Source organism: Lissotriton helveticus, chromosome 8 (assembly GCF_964261635.1).
Source record: "Lissotriton helveticus chromosome 8, aLisHel1.1, whole genome shotgun sequence".
In the NCBI taxonomy this organism is placed as follows: domain Eukaryota; kingdom Metazoa; phylum Chordata; class Amphibia; order Caudata; family Salamandridae; genus Lissotriton; species Lissotriton helveticus.
In genome coordinates this window covers 746,303,374-746,316,215 of record NC_136069.1, presented here as the reverse complement: position 1 = coordinate 746,316,215, position 12,842 = coordinate 746,303,374, and the positions used below count along the sequence as shown (strand labels likewise).

Genomic DNA, 12,842 nt, shown 5'->3' with positions numbered 1-12,842 from the left:
TTTAAGTGAAATTCAATATATTCTGAGAACAGCAAAAATAAACTATGTAACATGTTGTAGAAGTTATTCTATACTTTGGATTGTGTAAATTAAATTGTATTCCCATTCTCTGACAATTACTTTCCTTTTTTCATCTTCTTTCAGCTCTTTTTACTCACTTATAATGTCTTTCTCTCACTCTGTAACCCCCGTTCCCTTACTCCACTTCTTTGACAACCCCTCATTTTCATTTCAACTGTGTGTATCCCGTCTCTCCCTTGCATAACTTTTCAGCTTTCAGTCTTTCTGCTTTTCTTCTTTTTTCCGTATTTTCCTCCTTTGCTCTTTTAGTAATTCCTGTTTACTCACTCAGCAGTATTATTGCACTCTATCACTATAAATCACCCACTCTCCTTAGCTTATCTTTGTTTGCTCTTTACTTTTGACCTCTTCTCTCTGTTTTTCGTTCACTACTTCTATGTCCTCAGTGCCTCATCTACTTATGTTATTTTCACTTGTGTTTATCTACCTTCTATCACTTCTTTTACAACAACTTCACTGCTCCTCTCTCATTGTTCTTCATCCCATTTCTTTTACTCTGGTTCCGTTACTATCCATCATTTCCTTTCTTTCAATGTCCTTCTCTTTACTTTCATCACCAAATTATTTTCTCTCAGTACCACTGATTTAGTCGTCTTCTCCTCTCTTTCCTTTTTTTTGCAGACTTACTTTTTTTCTTTTCTCACTCATTGTACTCCACCTCACTCAGTTTTTCTCTTAGTGTGTCTACGTTATAACTTCCTCAGTCCATTTCCTTCAATTGTTGTATATTATTCTGTCTCCCTTCATCCTTTCACTGTATGACTGTTCTTCTCTTACTCTCAGTTATCTTTTATTCCTCATTCTTCTAAATGCATCCTTAATTAGACTGTTTTCTGTCTCAGTCATTATCTTTTTACTTACTTCTGTTTCCTGATTTAGTTTTGCTAACTCACATTGTTTTAGTATCTTTCTTACCTTCAGTTCATTTCTCTGTACTTCTCTCTCTTTTTCTTAGTGAATCTATATGCCTTACTCTTTGTAATTTGCTCTCCTTCTATTTCTTTTTTCCTCTTTTTGTCCTTCTACCTTAGTTTATTTCCCTTTCTGTGTTCTTCACTCTCACTTTATTTCTAAATAGAGTGTAATGATGTTTTTAGCTCTTCATTTGTATCTTTTAATTTAAAATACATATTTTACTAATTATAACTTATTTTTTCTTCTCTCTTTCACAGATACCAACTGTAGTAAAAAAAATAAAGTTACATTTATTATATGGTAAGTATGACTAAAAAAATGTAGTTTGTTATCACCCTTTGCTTTAAGGTCACTAACATTTTCTCAATCTACCTCACTCCTGTGTTTTTACTCTGCTTCTTTCACTTATTCTTATTCTCCATGTTTACTCCCCTTTCCCTATTTACCCTCTCATATTCAACTTCTTTTGATCCCTATTCTTTACTTCACTTACCCTCTGTTCCCTTCCTTTGCTTCTTCACTCATTCTCTTTTTCTTAATTATTTACCTTACTCCTACACATATAGCTCATCCCCCTCCAAACACATGCACACACCTGTAACATACACCCACACACACACCAAACACACACCTCATACACACAAAAAACCTCACACACACACTCTTCAAAAACACACACACATTCCATACACACACATACATCAAACACATATACACCCCACACTCATACACTTCTCACACATATTTCACACACCCTCATCTCTACCCACACCAAAACAGTCCACACAACCACACCCACAGACACACCATACACACCCAAACTCCTACCTACACCCACTGACTCCCTGTAAGTCACACACATTGCATTACTTAACTTTTTTTGCTGTTTTACTCAAGCCCATTCAGGTACTGTTTCCTTTACTCTCTATGTCCACTCTCTATGTCACTCACCATGTGTTATCCTAATTCAATATTTCTCCCTCTTTCACCCCTCTTTACTTATACTATGGGTAGCGCACCGGGGAGCGTAACAAGGGGAAAACCAAGATAAACAGTAAAATAATATTTTAGAGTGCTTTGAGGTAGGGTAGCTGTTGTGTTGTGTGGGTGATTTACTTACTGCACTCCTTCCACTCCTTTTCTCAGTCCCCCTGTTCTCACAGTTCCTCACTCCTGTTCACTCAGTCCGTCTCTCTTACTCTAATTGTCTCTGTCTCTTCACTCTTTCACTACTTGTTCATTATGCTTTCTCTCTGAAGTTCAAGCACATTACGTTATTTACATTTCTTTGCTGCTTCAATTATTCCCTTTCTGTTACTTCTTCTTTTCTTCTTTCAGTTTTTTCTCTCTGTCAATCCACATGTTTTAACTTTAGTCGATTTTATCCATCTTATTTCATCCCTCTTTAGTTATGGACACTACTTTTTTCTCTCTCTCCCTCACCAGTGTTATTTAAATCTGGTTCCGTTATTACCTTTTATTTGTAAATCATTTTTTCACTTTCCTTTTACTCTTTACAGCCACTCACATTCTTCATGTGCCTCTGCTTTAGTATTATTCTTCTCTCTTTCTTTGTTTCACAGCCTTATATTTTTTTCATTTTCTCTCTTACACTTTCTTATATCTTTTACACTGTTTTACTATGTATTATACAGTACCCCTGTGTTGCTCTCTCTTGCTGTCTGTCTCTTAACATTACTCTCTATTTCTCTTTCTCTTATGCTCTCCTTCTCTTGTTTTTTTCTCTTTTTTTTATTGCGCTAACGGGGCGCTCTCCGGTGCGCGCACCGGTGCGTGCAACTATGAGAAAAATGAAGTCAAGAGTGCTAAAAATGTTAGTAATTTTTTAGAAATGGGAGGTAGTTCTGAAAAGAACTTTTTCTTAATGTTTTTGTTGTTTTATATATTTTTTTTATTTTTCTGAACATTTCTTTTTTAATTTTATTTTTTGAACAATTTTATGTTTTTTTTTGTTTTTTTGGGGGGAACAACGAAAAACAGGCATTAGAAAGGGCTCAACAGGAGCAAAAAAATAAATGAACTTCTTGGGGCGTTTTGAGCACTTGTGGTTTTCAAATGCTCTATTAATTAAAATGATACTCATATTCCCATATGAAATTAGTTCACCACAATAAATGCACACTAGCTTCATGTGCACAAAATTCTGTTGAATGCTTGGGACCGTCTCCCTCGCCTCTGGTCCCGATAGAGTTACCTGTGACGATGTACTGGCCACAGGAGTTGGTAGGTTATCTTGAAGGTGACGCAGCTCAGCAGCGCTGTAATTGTTTGGATGCCACCTCTGCATGTGGCGGTGCATAGTATAGTTACCAAAACTATACTTTTTGTTTGTACCTCTAGACAAAACATCTTTGCAAATGAGGCATGTCACATATCGGGCATTGACCTTTTTTTGGTCTTGAGGAAAAGAATAAAATTGCCATATAAAATGGTCTTTGTGGTGTGATTTGCGGGGCTGTTCAGGCAATAACTGCCTCGGCTGTAGGTCCTCTTGCTCTTCTTCTTCCTCTTCCTCTGGGTTTGGAAGGAACTGCGCAGGTGGTCCTTCCTTCCTAGGTGGTTGTGGTGGGGGTGGGGGTCCACCAGCTGCAGCTACTACAGATGCCATTATTTCAACAAGGAGAAACAGGTCTTCCTCTCACAAAGATGAAAGTCAGAGTGAGGAAAAAAGGAGGGGTTTTCATCATTTGGGAAAAAAAATAGTTCTAAACCAATGAAAAGTGTTATTTACAGGTCACATGACCTATCACGCTTACGTTACGCGTCCCGCTCCGCGCCCGGAGCGCTTCCGGGGTGCTGCGCTTCGCGCTCCGGAGCACTTCCGAGTGCGCGAACGCGGCGCGTCATAAGACGCATTACGCGGCAACGCGATACGTCGCGCTTACGCGACGCGATGTTGTTCTCGAACGCGGCAGTTGTGCAAACGGGACGTTTCCCGGTGCGCGGACCGGGTCGCAGCATAAAATTGAGCTAACGGGAAGCTACAGGGTGCGCGAACCGGTAGCGAAACTAAAAAAACAAAAACAAAATATATATACATCAAAAAATTATATTAAATACATATAAAATATATTTTTCCTTAAAAGAAAGAATACATTTAACAGCTTTTAATATTTGCTATTAAAAAACCATTGAAATTCACTGAAAAAACCATAGGTTATAGACCATATATAGTTAGGAATTAGCATTTACAAAACCTTGAAAATTCACTGAAAAAACCATAGGTTATAGACCATATATAGTTAGGAATTAGCATTTTTAAAACCTTATTTTACTCACACAAAACCATTGAAATTCGCATATATAGTTAGTTGCACTAACTATATATTTTGCGCACCCGCAATCCACTGCTGATGATGTCACATATTACATCATTCATGACATGGTCAGTGACATCACTGATGACATCACTGATGACTTCTCAAATGACATCACTGATGACATCACTGATGACATCTCATTTGATATGACTGATCACATCACTGATGACATCATTCATGTGATAATACGATGAACTTCTTCAGACTCTAATATAACCTTATATACAGTCAGTGTAAACAGACACTCACAGAGTGTCACTCATCCATGGAGTTACTCACACACCTAGTCAGTCATGCAAAGAATCAATCACACCTCCATTTCCTCCACTATACAGTTATACACACCTTACTTATTCAAACAGATACTAACACATATGTACTCTCTTATACAATCCCTGATACAATTTCAGAATGATCCATACAGCCACTCACACATTCACTGGCCCTTATGCACAGTTATTTATATATGTCAACTCTCACATATACTGTGTTTTACATATGTTTTTACTTTGACATGTAGCACTGAGATATCCATTCACTCACCAATACACTCATGCACACAGTCAACCGCCCATACAGCTGTTCCCACATGCACTTTTGAACCCATACATCTAGTGAATCAACTGCTCACACATCTATGCACAGAGTCATACACCTCCCAACCACCCACACACACACTCAGTCTCCCATACAAATACTTGGGCAACCAATCAATAACCCATATAGTTACTCATATAGCTACTGATCAACACATGCAGCAGTTTACAGAACAACAGACATAATGATGCACAAATTAAGACAGTTTAGTCACTAACCCATGCACTCAGTGAGACACATTTAATCACTCACTCATACAGTCAGTCATGCACCTACTAAATCCTTCATCCAGACACTTATACATCCACTCATTCTTCAATATGTAAGACATATTTAAAGTTTACAGAAACATACAGACACTGGATGTTGTTATCAGTGATGTCATCATTGATGTCATTTGAGATGTCATCAGTGATGTCATCAGTGATGTCACTGACCATGTCATGAATGATGTAATATGTGACATCATCAGCAGTGGATTGCGGGTGCGCGAAATATATAGTTAGTGCAACTAACTATACATGCGAATTTCAATGGTTTTGTGTGAGTAAAATAAGGTTTTAAAAATGCTAATTCCTAACTATATATGGTCTATAACCTATGGTTTTTTCAGTAAATATATATATATATACATACATATATATATATATATATAGATATACACACATATATATATATATATATATATATATATAAATATATATATATATATACATATATGCAGTTAAGCATTATTTGGATCAGCGACCAATAGAATTGTACCAACATAACAAAATGCTTGTTGGTATGATTGAAAAATGTCTTAATAACAATGTCTTTTCATTCAACAACACTGTTTTCAAACAACTAAGAGGGGTGGCTATGGGGGCATGTTTTTCCCCTACCTACGCGGGGCTCCACGTGGGATGGTGGGAGGAACATGTCCTCAAGGTCCAACATGCAACCAGCTGGAAGAACCATGTTATCAATTATTGGAGGTACATTGATGATGTTTGCATGATTTGGCAAGGCACTATGCAACAAGCCAGGGACTTTGTTGATGAAATCAATGACAATCAACTTAATTTGAAGTTCACGGCTAACATAAGTGATCATGTGGCAACTTTTCTAGATGTGCAGATCAATATAGTTGATAACAAGATAACTACTGACCTGTTCAGAAAAAGCACTGCAGGAAATACTATTCTGCACGCTAAAAGTTTTCACCCTCAGCACACGATCGCGGCTATTCCATATGGGGAATTTCTAAGGATCCACAGGTCTTGCAGCACCTCTGAGCTTAGAAATAAACACCAACAAGAATGTAAAGAAAGGTTAATGGCTAGAGGGTATGAAGAGAGAAGATTGGATGTGAGTATGGCGAAAGCCAACCGCATTAATCGTCAGGACCTGTTAGACCCGATAAGAAAAAACCCCATTGTAACAGAGGAAGTTAATGATAACAACACCATCCGCCTCATCACAGGGTATAGCCGTCAAGCACGCCAAATAACCAAATTGGTCAAACAACAATGGCCCATCATCCTTACTGACCATGTTCTTAAAGAAATCATGCCCAAAACCCCCACCATTACCTACAGACGTGCGTATTCGATGCGCAATGATTTAGTGGTTAGCAGTCCAGAGACACTCAAAGGGGAAAATTGGCTGTCTCCACGCAAGTTTTTTTTTCCGATGCAGCTCGTGTAGGGCATGTAAGTTTGGGATGAATATATCCTCGTACCCAGTGCCATTTGACAACATGCCCGTCACTTTGAAAGCACACTATACATGCCACACTGAATTAGCGGTGTATGTTTTAAAGTGTAGCTGTAATCTCACCTACGTTGGCAGCACGAAATTACCCGTCGATTTGCGCATCCTACAGCACCTAAGGGCCATAGTCAATGCCGATCAAAGCTACCCAGTAGCTCGGCATTTTCAGAATGTGCACAATCAAAATCTGAACCATCTGAAATATTTTGTTATCGATGCTGTGACCCCCAATAAAAAAGGGGGGGACGATGAAAAACGCCTGAGACAGCTCGAATCTAAATATATTGTACTTCTAAACAGTAAGACCCCGGGAGGTTTGAACATGTGAGAAGACCTTCATAATTTCTTATAAATAAAGTTCTTGTAAAAATCTTTCAGCGGGAGTAAAGAGGTTCTTCACTCTCCCTTCCTTACATTAAGAATAGTTCCGTATTTATGTGTCAGCTACGATGAAATATACTTTATTTCCAACTAACCCTGATACTTTTTGGACGCAGTTCAAATCTGAGAATATATATAAAAAATATTTTATAATCAGCACAGTATTTATATGCACATTATAAGCACTATGCACTAATTTTTCAAGGGTCTCGATAATGTTGACGAGACCATGACATGGCACCTATTCACTTGTGAGCACCGCCATTACAACAATAACATAACGCATTACTTTGGCCAATTTTGTTATTAATGATGATTCATATGTGGATATCTCAGAGTGATATTCTCTTGTTCGTTTTTTTTTAAACACTAAACAATGAAGATTCGGACAATTACAGATTACAGAATCAAACATTAGCCTAGTTAATTGATACGAAAAGGTGGACATGGTTGTAATGTAGCATTGAGGGTTTTTTCATTCATTTTTTGAAAATCAATTTAAGGTATTTGTACAGTTAATAGAATATACCCCTATGCACCATACCGATTTAAACCACATTGTTTAGGTTATTAACTTTTAGGTTATGTTTGTTTATTTGAAACAGATTGTCTCACATAAAAACTTTGCTTTGAAAGCAATGTGCAAGTTTAGACATGTTGGGAATTTGTAGTTCACTTTTGCATTTGAGCAACACATAAGGCATTTGGAACGAATTTGTTAACATGAATGACACATTTGTTTGGTTCTTGCAAAAAAAAGAACATGTATTACAAACTAACTATGTGTTAAAATTAAGAGCTTAAACTTGACACTATGTGATCCAGTATATTAACATGTTCCAAGATGGCGCATAGATGAGTCTCATATAATGGGCCTTGTGTGGTAGCACAGTCCTATGTTTGTGTTGTTGCAAGGCTCTAACAATTGGCGCACATTTTTTGAATGTGTAACTTGTATATAATGACGGCTGCTCATACACTCCCCATCAGTGAGCAAGGACGTTAAGTCCGAAATGCGTCTGATGGCTTGCACCACAACGAAATAAACTGTTTTTGAAAAACTGAAGACTGGCTTGGCGTTATACGTAGTCTGCAAACCTGTCAGTGCAAAGAAGCACTATTAGAGGCAAGTCGGAGAAATATATATATATTTATATATATATATATATATATACATATATACATACATACAGATATATAGTTCTATAGGCACACACACAATATTTTTTTACAATATTTTTTAACTTCTATTTTGTGTATAGGAACATGATACTGTGGTAAATGATATTTTTGGCGAAATATTTTTGTCAACATTATTGTTAACCATCATATTGTGTCATTGGTCAGTCCCTTTCACAGAAAGCAGTGTAGCAACTTCACTTACTGCGCTGCGTTGCATGAAATGTTTCTAAATTCAGGCTACAGTTTTTAATATAATTGATGTGAAGGTGCACCCAAAGTCCTTGCCAGAATGCCCCATTCCAATGGAGATTGTTCACAGAGATCAAGATCAATGTTCTGTTATGGTAAACTGTTGCCAGATAGAACCAGAAAGGGGGGCTCCATTTCATATAGAAAACAGTTGAAATTAGGTTAGGGCTATGTTGTTGGCATTGGACAATTTGGACATGCTTCAACATTTTGGGGGGATTTTATAAACTAAAAACAACAAATGAAAATCTAATATACAATCACAAAGTGTTAGAATGACTATGTGCCTCTTAGAATGACTGGTACCTCATTCAATGTACCAAGCATTAAGTACAGTGTTCCAAAATGGGTTTTATAATCTATAGTGGGCATGTATTGGGGTGACGACAATTATTTTATTAAGTCCCTTCAATATACCCATCTGCCACTTTATGATCTGTTGGCGTCTTTCACTGCATGGGCTCCTTGGTCACTGACCATTCCTGCCCATCATCCAATGACCTTGTTAGTGGTGGACCAATGGCTGCACCCAATAAATGACCAACATCAACCTGGTCCATCTGCATTCTTAAGGCTATAAATTTGTGTTTCATTTTTCCTTTCCTATGATGGAGGGGTAAGTCAAGGATACAATATTTAATATTCTGGAGGGGCAAGTCAAGGATACAATATTTAATATTCAGCTGTACCATATCACTCACCACTGTACCTATTTTCAAACAACAGACTGCCAGTAAACAAATAACACCTAGCATTTTCAGATCATATTAATGTTTGACACCTGGGTCAAGAGTCTGCTCTATCCTGGTATGTCTTATGCAGAGTGGCTGGCGATAGGCGAACCTTGTGCAAATATAAACTGGGTATGACCAGTGACAACCTTATTAAACTAACATGCCCGCATCACATCTATGATCCCATTTCACTTTCAGTGCTAGTGAAGATGCCAGATAATCCCCTTTAAATGCTTCATGATGAGACTACACACCTCTAAGAGACAATCATCCATGTAACAATGTGCCAAGAGCCCACTCCTCTTTGGGTTGCACAGGGAGGTTTGGTGATGTCAATCTCATGGATTCTTCAATTGCATAAGCAGCAAACACAGGCCTTCCTGCAAAAGGTTCTGTTGATAATACAATATCAAAAATATGAGCAAATCCCCCTGGGGAACCCTGCTAAGGACAGAAGGTCCCTTAACGCAAACAGGATAAAGCTGTAATGATGAGTAAGCCTTGATTACAAGGGACAAAACCTTCACGATTGCGGATGTGATATATTTATGGTCTAGAATTATAACCAGTGGTGGCTGCTGGCTATCAGAAGTGGAGGGGAAGATGGCGGGTTTGAACTATATCAACAAAATATCACTTACCTGTGCACGGCAGCTGCCTTTCCTGTGTTCTCTTCTGTTCTGGATTCTCTGCAGCAAAAAGTCTCCCAGACTCCCCTAAGCCAATCATGACGTTGCTGTCATGCTAGTAATAGTATTGCCAGCATGACAGCAGCATTGTGATTGGTCAGAGTGGCCTGGTTTACCACTCAGACAGTGATGGGACTGTTCTCCACCCAGCTGTGCAACACAGCCAGGTGGAGAAATGCTAAGTGCGCATGACGGTTTGGATGTCCCCAGATGCCTACCTCTCCTCCTCCCTGCTGGCTGCTGCTGTCCACTAGGACCGCATAGCCCCACCCTACCATTGCTCAGCACTGAAAAATAAAATGATAACAACATTTTTTTACTATCATTTTATTTTTCCATTTTGCACTGCTTAGAGATCAGTGGGGCGAGCTCCTCCATCTTAATGGAGGAGCTGCCACTGATTATAACTTGAAGAACAGGAAAACACATAGTTTTTTCTGACAGAAATGCTTTGTGTTTTATACAGTTATTTAGTAATTAACCTTATTTATAGAGCACTACTCAGATGATATTTGATATTGTAATAGTTTGCTTCACTGTTCATACACAAGGTACGTAGGAGTTTTGTAAAAACGGAGGGGCAGATTTATCATGATGTTACATTGCCCTTGCATCACTTATGGTGTTGCAAGGGCAACACATTACTTAAGTTAAATTCCCCAAGCTACGCTAGCCCACCTTGTGAGACCCTGCGCTGCATGGAAAATCTGGAGTAACACAAGGGAGTGCAAGTTGCTGCCTTTGGTTACTCTGCCATGGAAAGGCGTTCCATAGGTGGAGCATGGGTGTTCCCACTGATCTACCGATAGATGTTGGCTCATTCCCAGATATACCACTGCTGGAAAACCTCAGAATGCATCAAAATGTGACACCTTCCCAGGGGCAGGCACAATGAGGGAAAAATATATTATTTTGCTCCTTGCTGTTTCCTCTGCAGCACAAGGGTTGTTTTTGTGCATGCAGGTGTCCCACAACCTGCACTAAAGCAACCCTACCTGCAGGGCAGGAACCTGTGCACTATGGCACAAGAGTGTCTGCATTGGTGGGAGCCATCAGATTGTGCTCCAGTGCAGGCAGAGAGTAGGAATGCATCATATCTCGATAGATATGTACATTCCCACCCTCTCTCTTTCAAGCAGCGCAGCAAGTTGTCTTGCTGTGTTATGTGAAAGAATGATACATCTGGCCCTACTTTTCTGTGACTGGATGTTTTAGAATGTGTGTGCCTTTCAAAACAGTAAATACAAAACTTGTGTAATTATTCTTTTATTTAAAAAATGAAAATGTGGTGTGTTCCAATTGCTGACAATAAGGAAACATACTTTTCACTTGTACTTTTTCTTATTGACAGAAATTTAGCAATACAATATGCAGAACAACTTTCTTAGAGATGTGGCACAGCATCTAGAACGGCCGACTCTGGAGCGCTGAGATCATGGTTCGATCCCCGGCACTGCTGGCTGCTCAGCTCAGCTCAGCATCATTTGACTCCGGGCAGTAGCTCACTTAATCTCCCCAAAGGCCCCCAGCACCTTGAAACCTTAAGGGGTGATATGCACTTTACAAATATAAATGATGATGATATAGAGGATTATAAACACTGATCCCATCACTTAAGAATCTCTGCTGTTTCTGACTCCTTAAAAATATATTTTCTCGTACATTTGTTTCTTACCTTTGAATATTCCATTCCAGCCACCCAACTGTGTATTTCCATCTCGCATTTCCAAGGACCCCCCATGGTCAGAAGTAAAATAGGTCAGTGTGTTGTTCTGCAAACCACCTTTTTCAATTGCATCAATAATTTTGCCTGAAATTGAAACATTAGTTATAAATGGTGGACAACAATGGAAAATAGCGATAGCAATAAACCTATGATTTTTCAAGGTTTTTCAGAGCTCTCAAGTTTTACATGTCCAGGAGTGAGTACTATATCCTGTCCAGATTTTTTCTTTGCATTCTGGTATTTAAAAAGTCCTGATCAGAAGTTCATGTCCAGTGCTAATAAATACCCTGAATGCCATGGCTGCATACTCTAGAATCCACCCCTTGCCTTTTTAATCCACTACCAGATACGCCTTGCCCTTTTATGTCATTCTTGCATGTTCCTGGTTTCACTGGTTTCCACTTTGTGTGTTTTCCTCTCTCCTGCGCTCAGCCAATATCTGACAATATTCAATTATCTGCAAAACTTAAGTTGCAACATTAAAAAACACAATTTAACCTATATTATACACCATCAAAATTGCATAGGTGGGGATGTAGGGAAAATGATCACTGTACATGTTGTTCATGTACCAATTCGGATTTAGTACATATGTTCTCAGATTTATCGGTTTTACATGGTTTCGGGGTGAAATCTTCAGTTTTTAAAGTTTTATAATTGGAAAAAAGATTCTTTGACCCACAGAATTGATTTTCTTTGGCTTTTATATTATAGGCAAAATAAGATCCATATATGAGGAAATGTTTTTTATAGCTAATATATTTACAAGGAAATGCATACCATATAGTTGGCTTGATGATGAAGTGCCCATATTTTATCAATGGAGAGCTCATTTTCGTGCAGCCTTTCAAATAAAGAATATGTTTTATCATTGCAAGGGTCATGTTGTGTGGAAGAGAGGAGAGCGAATCTGGGGACCCCTAAAAGAATGGACCAATAGAATTGATCATTGACATAAAATAATTGCTAGTTTAATTAATGGATAGTATCTCTTTGTTTGGATGATTTTTTTTTATTATTTCTTGTTATATATTAAGTATTGATGAGAGTATAATATGTACATTACTTCCCCCCAAAAATATGTTTTTTTTAATTGTGAGAAATGTTTTTAAAATCCATATTTGTTTAGTAAATAAAAATAGCAAGACATATGACAGTGGAATATTAGATAAATAGATTGATTTTTCAGTTT

General features: G+C 38.1%; 1 protein-coding gene across 5 annotated transcripts in view; it reads right to left on the bottom strand.

The window, feature by feature from the left end:
* The window catches only part of LOC144772899 (arylsulfatase D-like), a 417,503-nt gene that overhangs the window by 69,896 nt on the left and 334,765 nt on the right, over positions 1-12,842 (bottom strand). For all 5 annotated transcript variants that reach the window (XM_078657579.1, XM_078657576.1, XM_078657575.1 and 2 more), the window contains one exon: positions 11,600-11,734. In XM_078657579.1, coding sequence (XP_078513705.1) covers positions 11,600-11,734 — 135 coding nt within the window. The remainder of the gene's footprint in view (positions 1-11,599; positions 11,735-12,842) is intronic.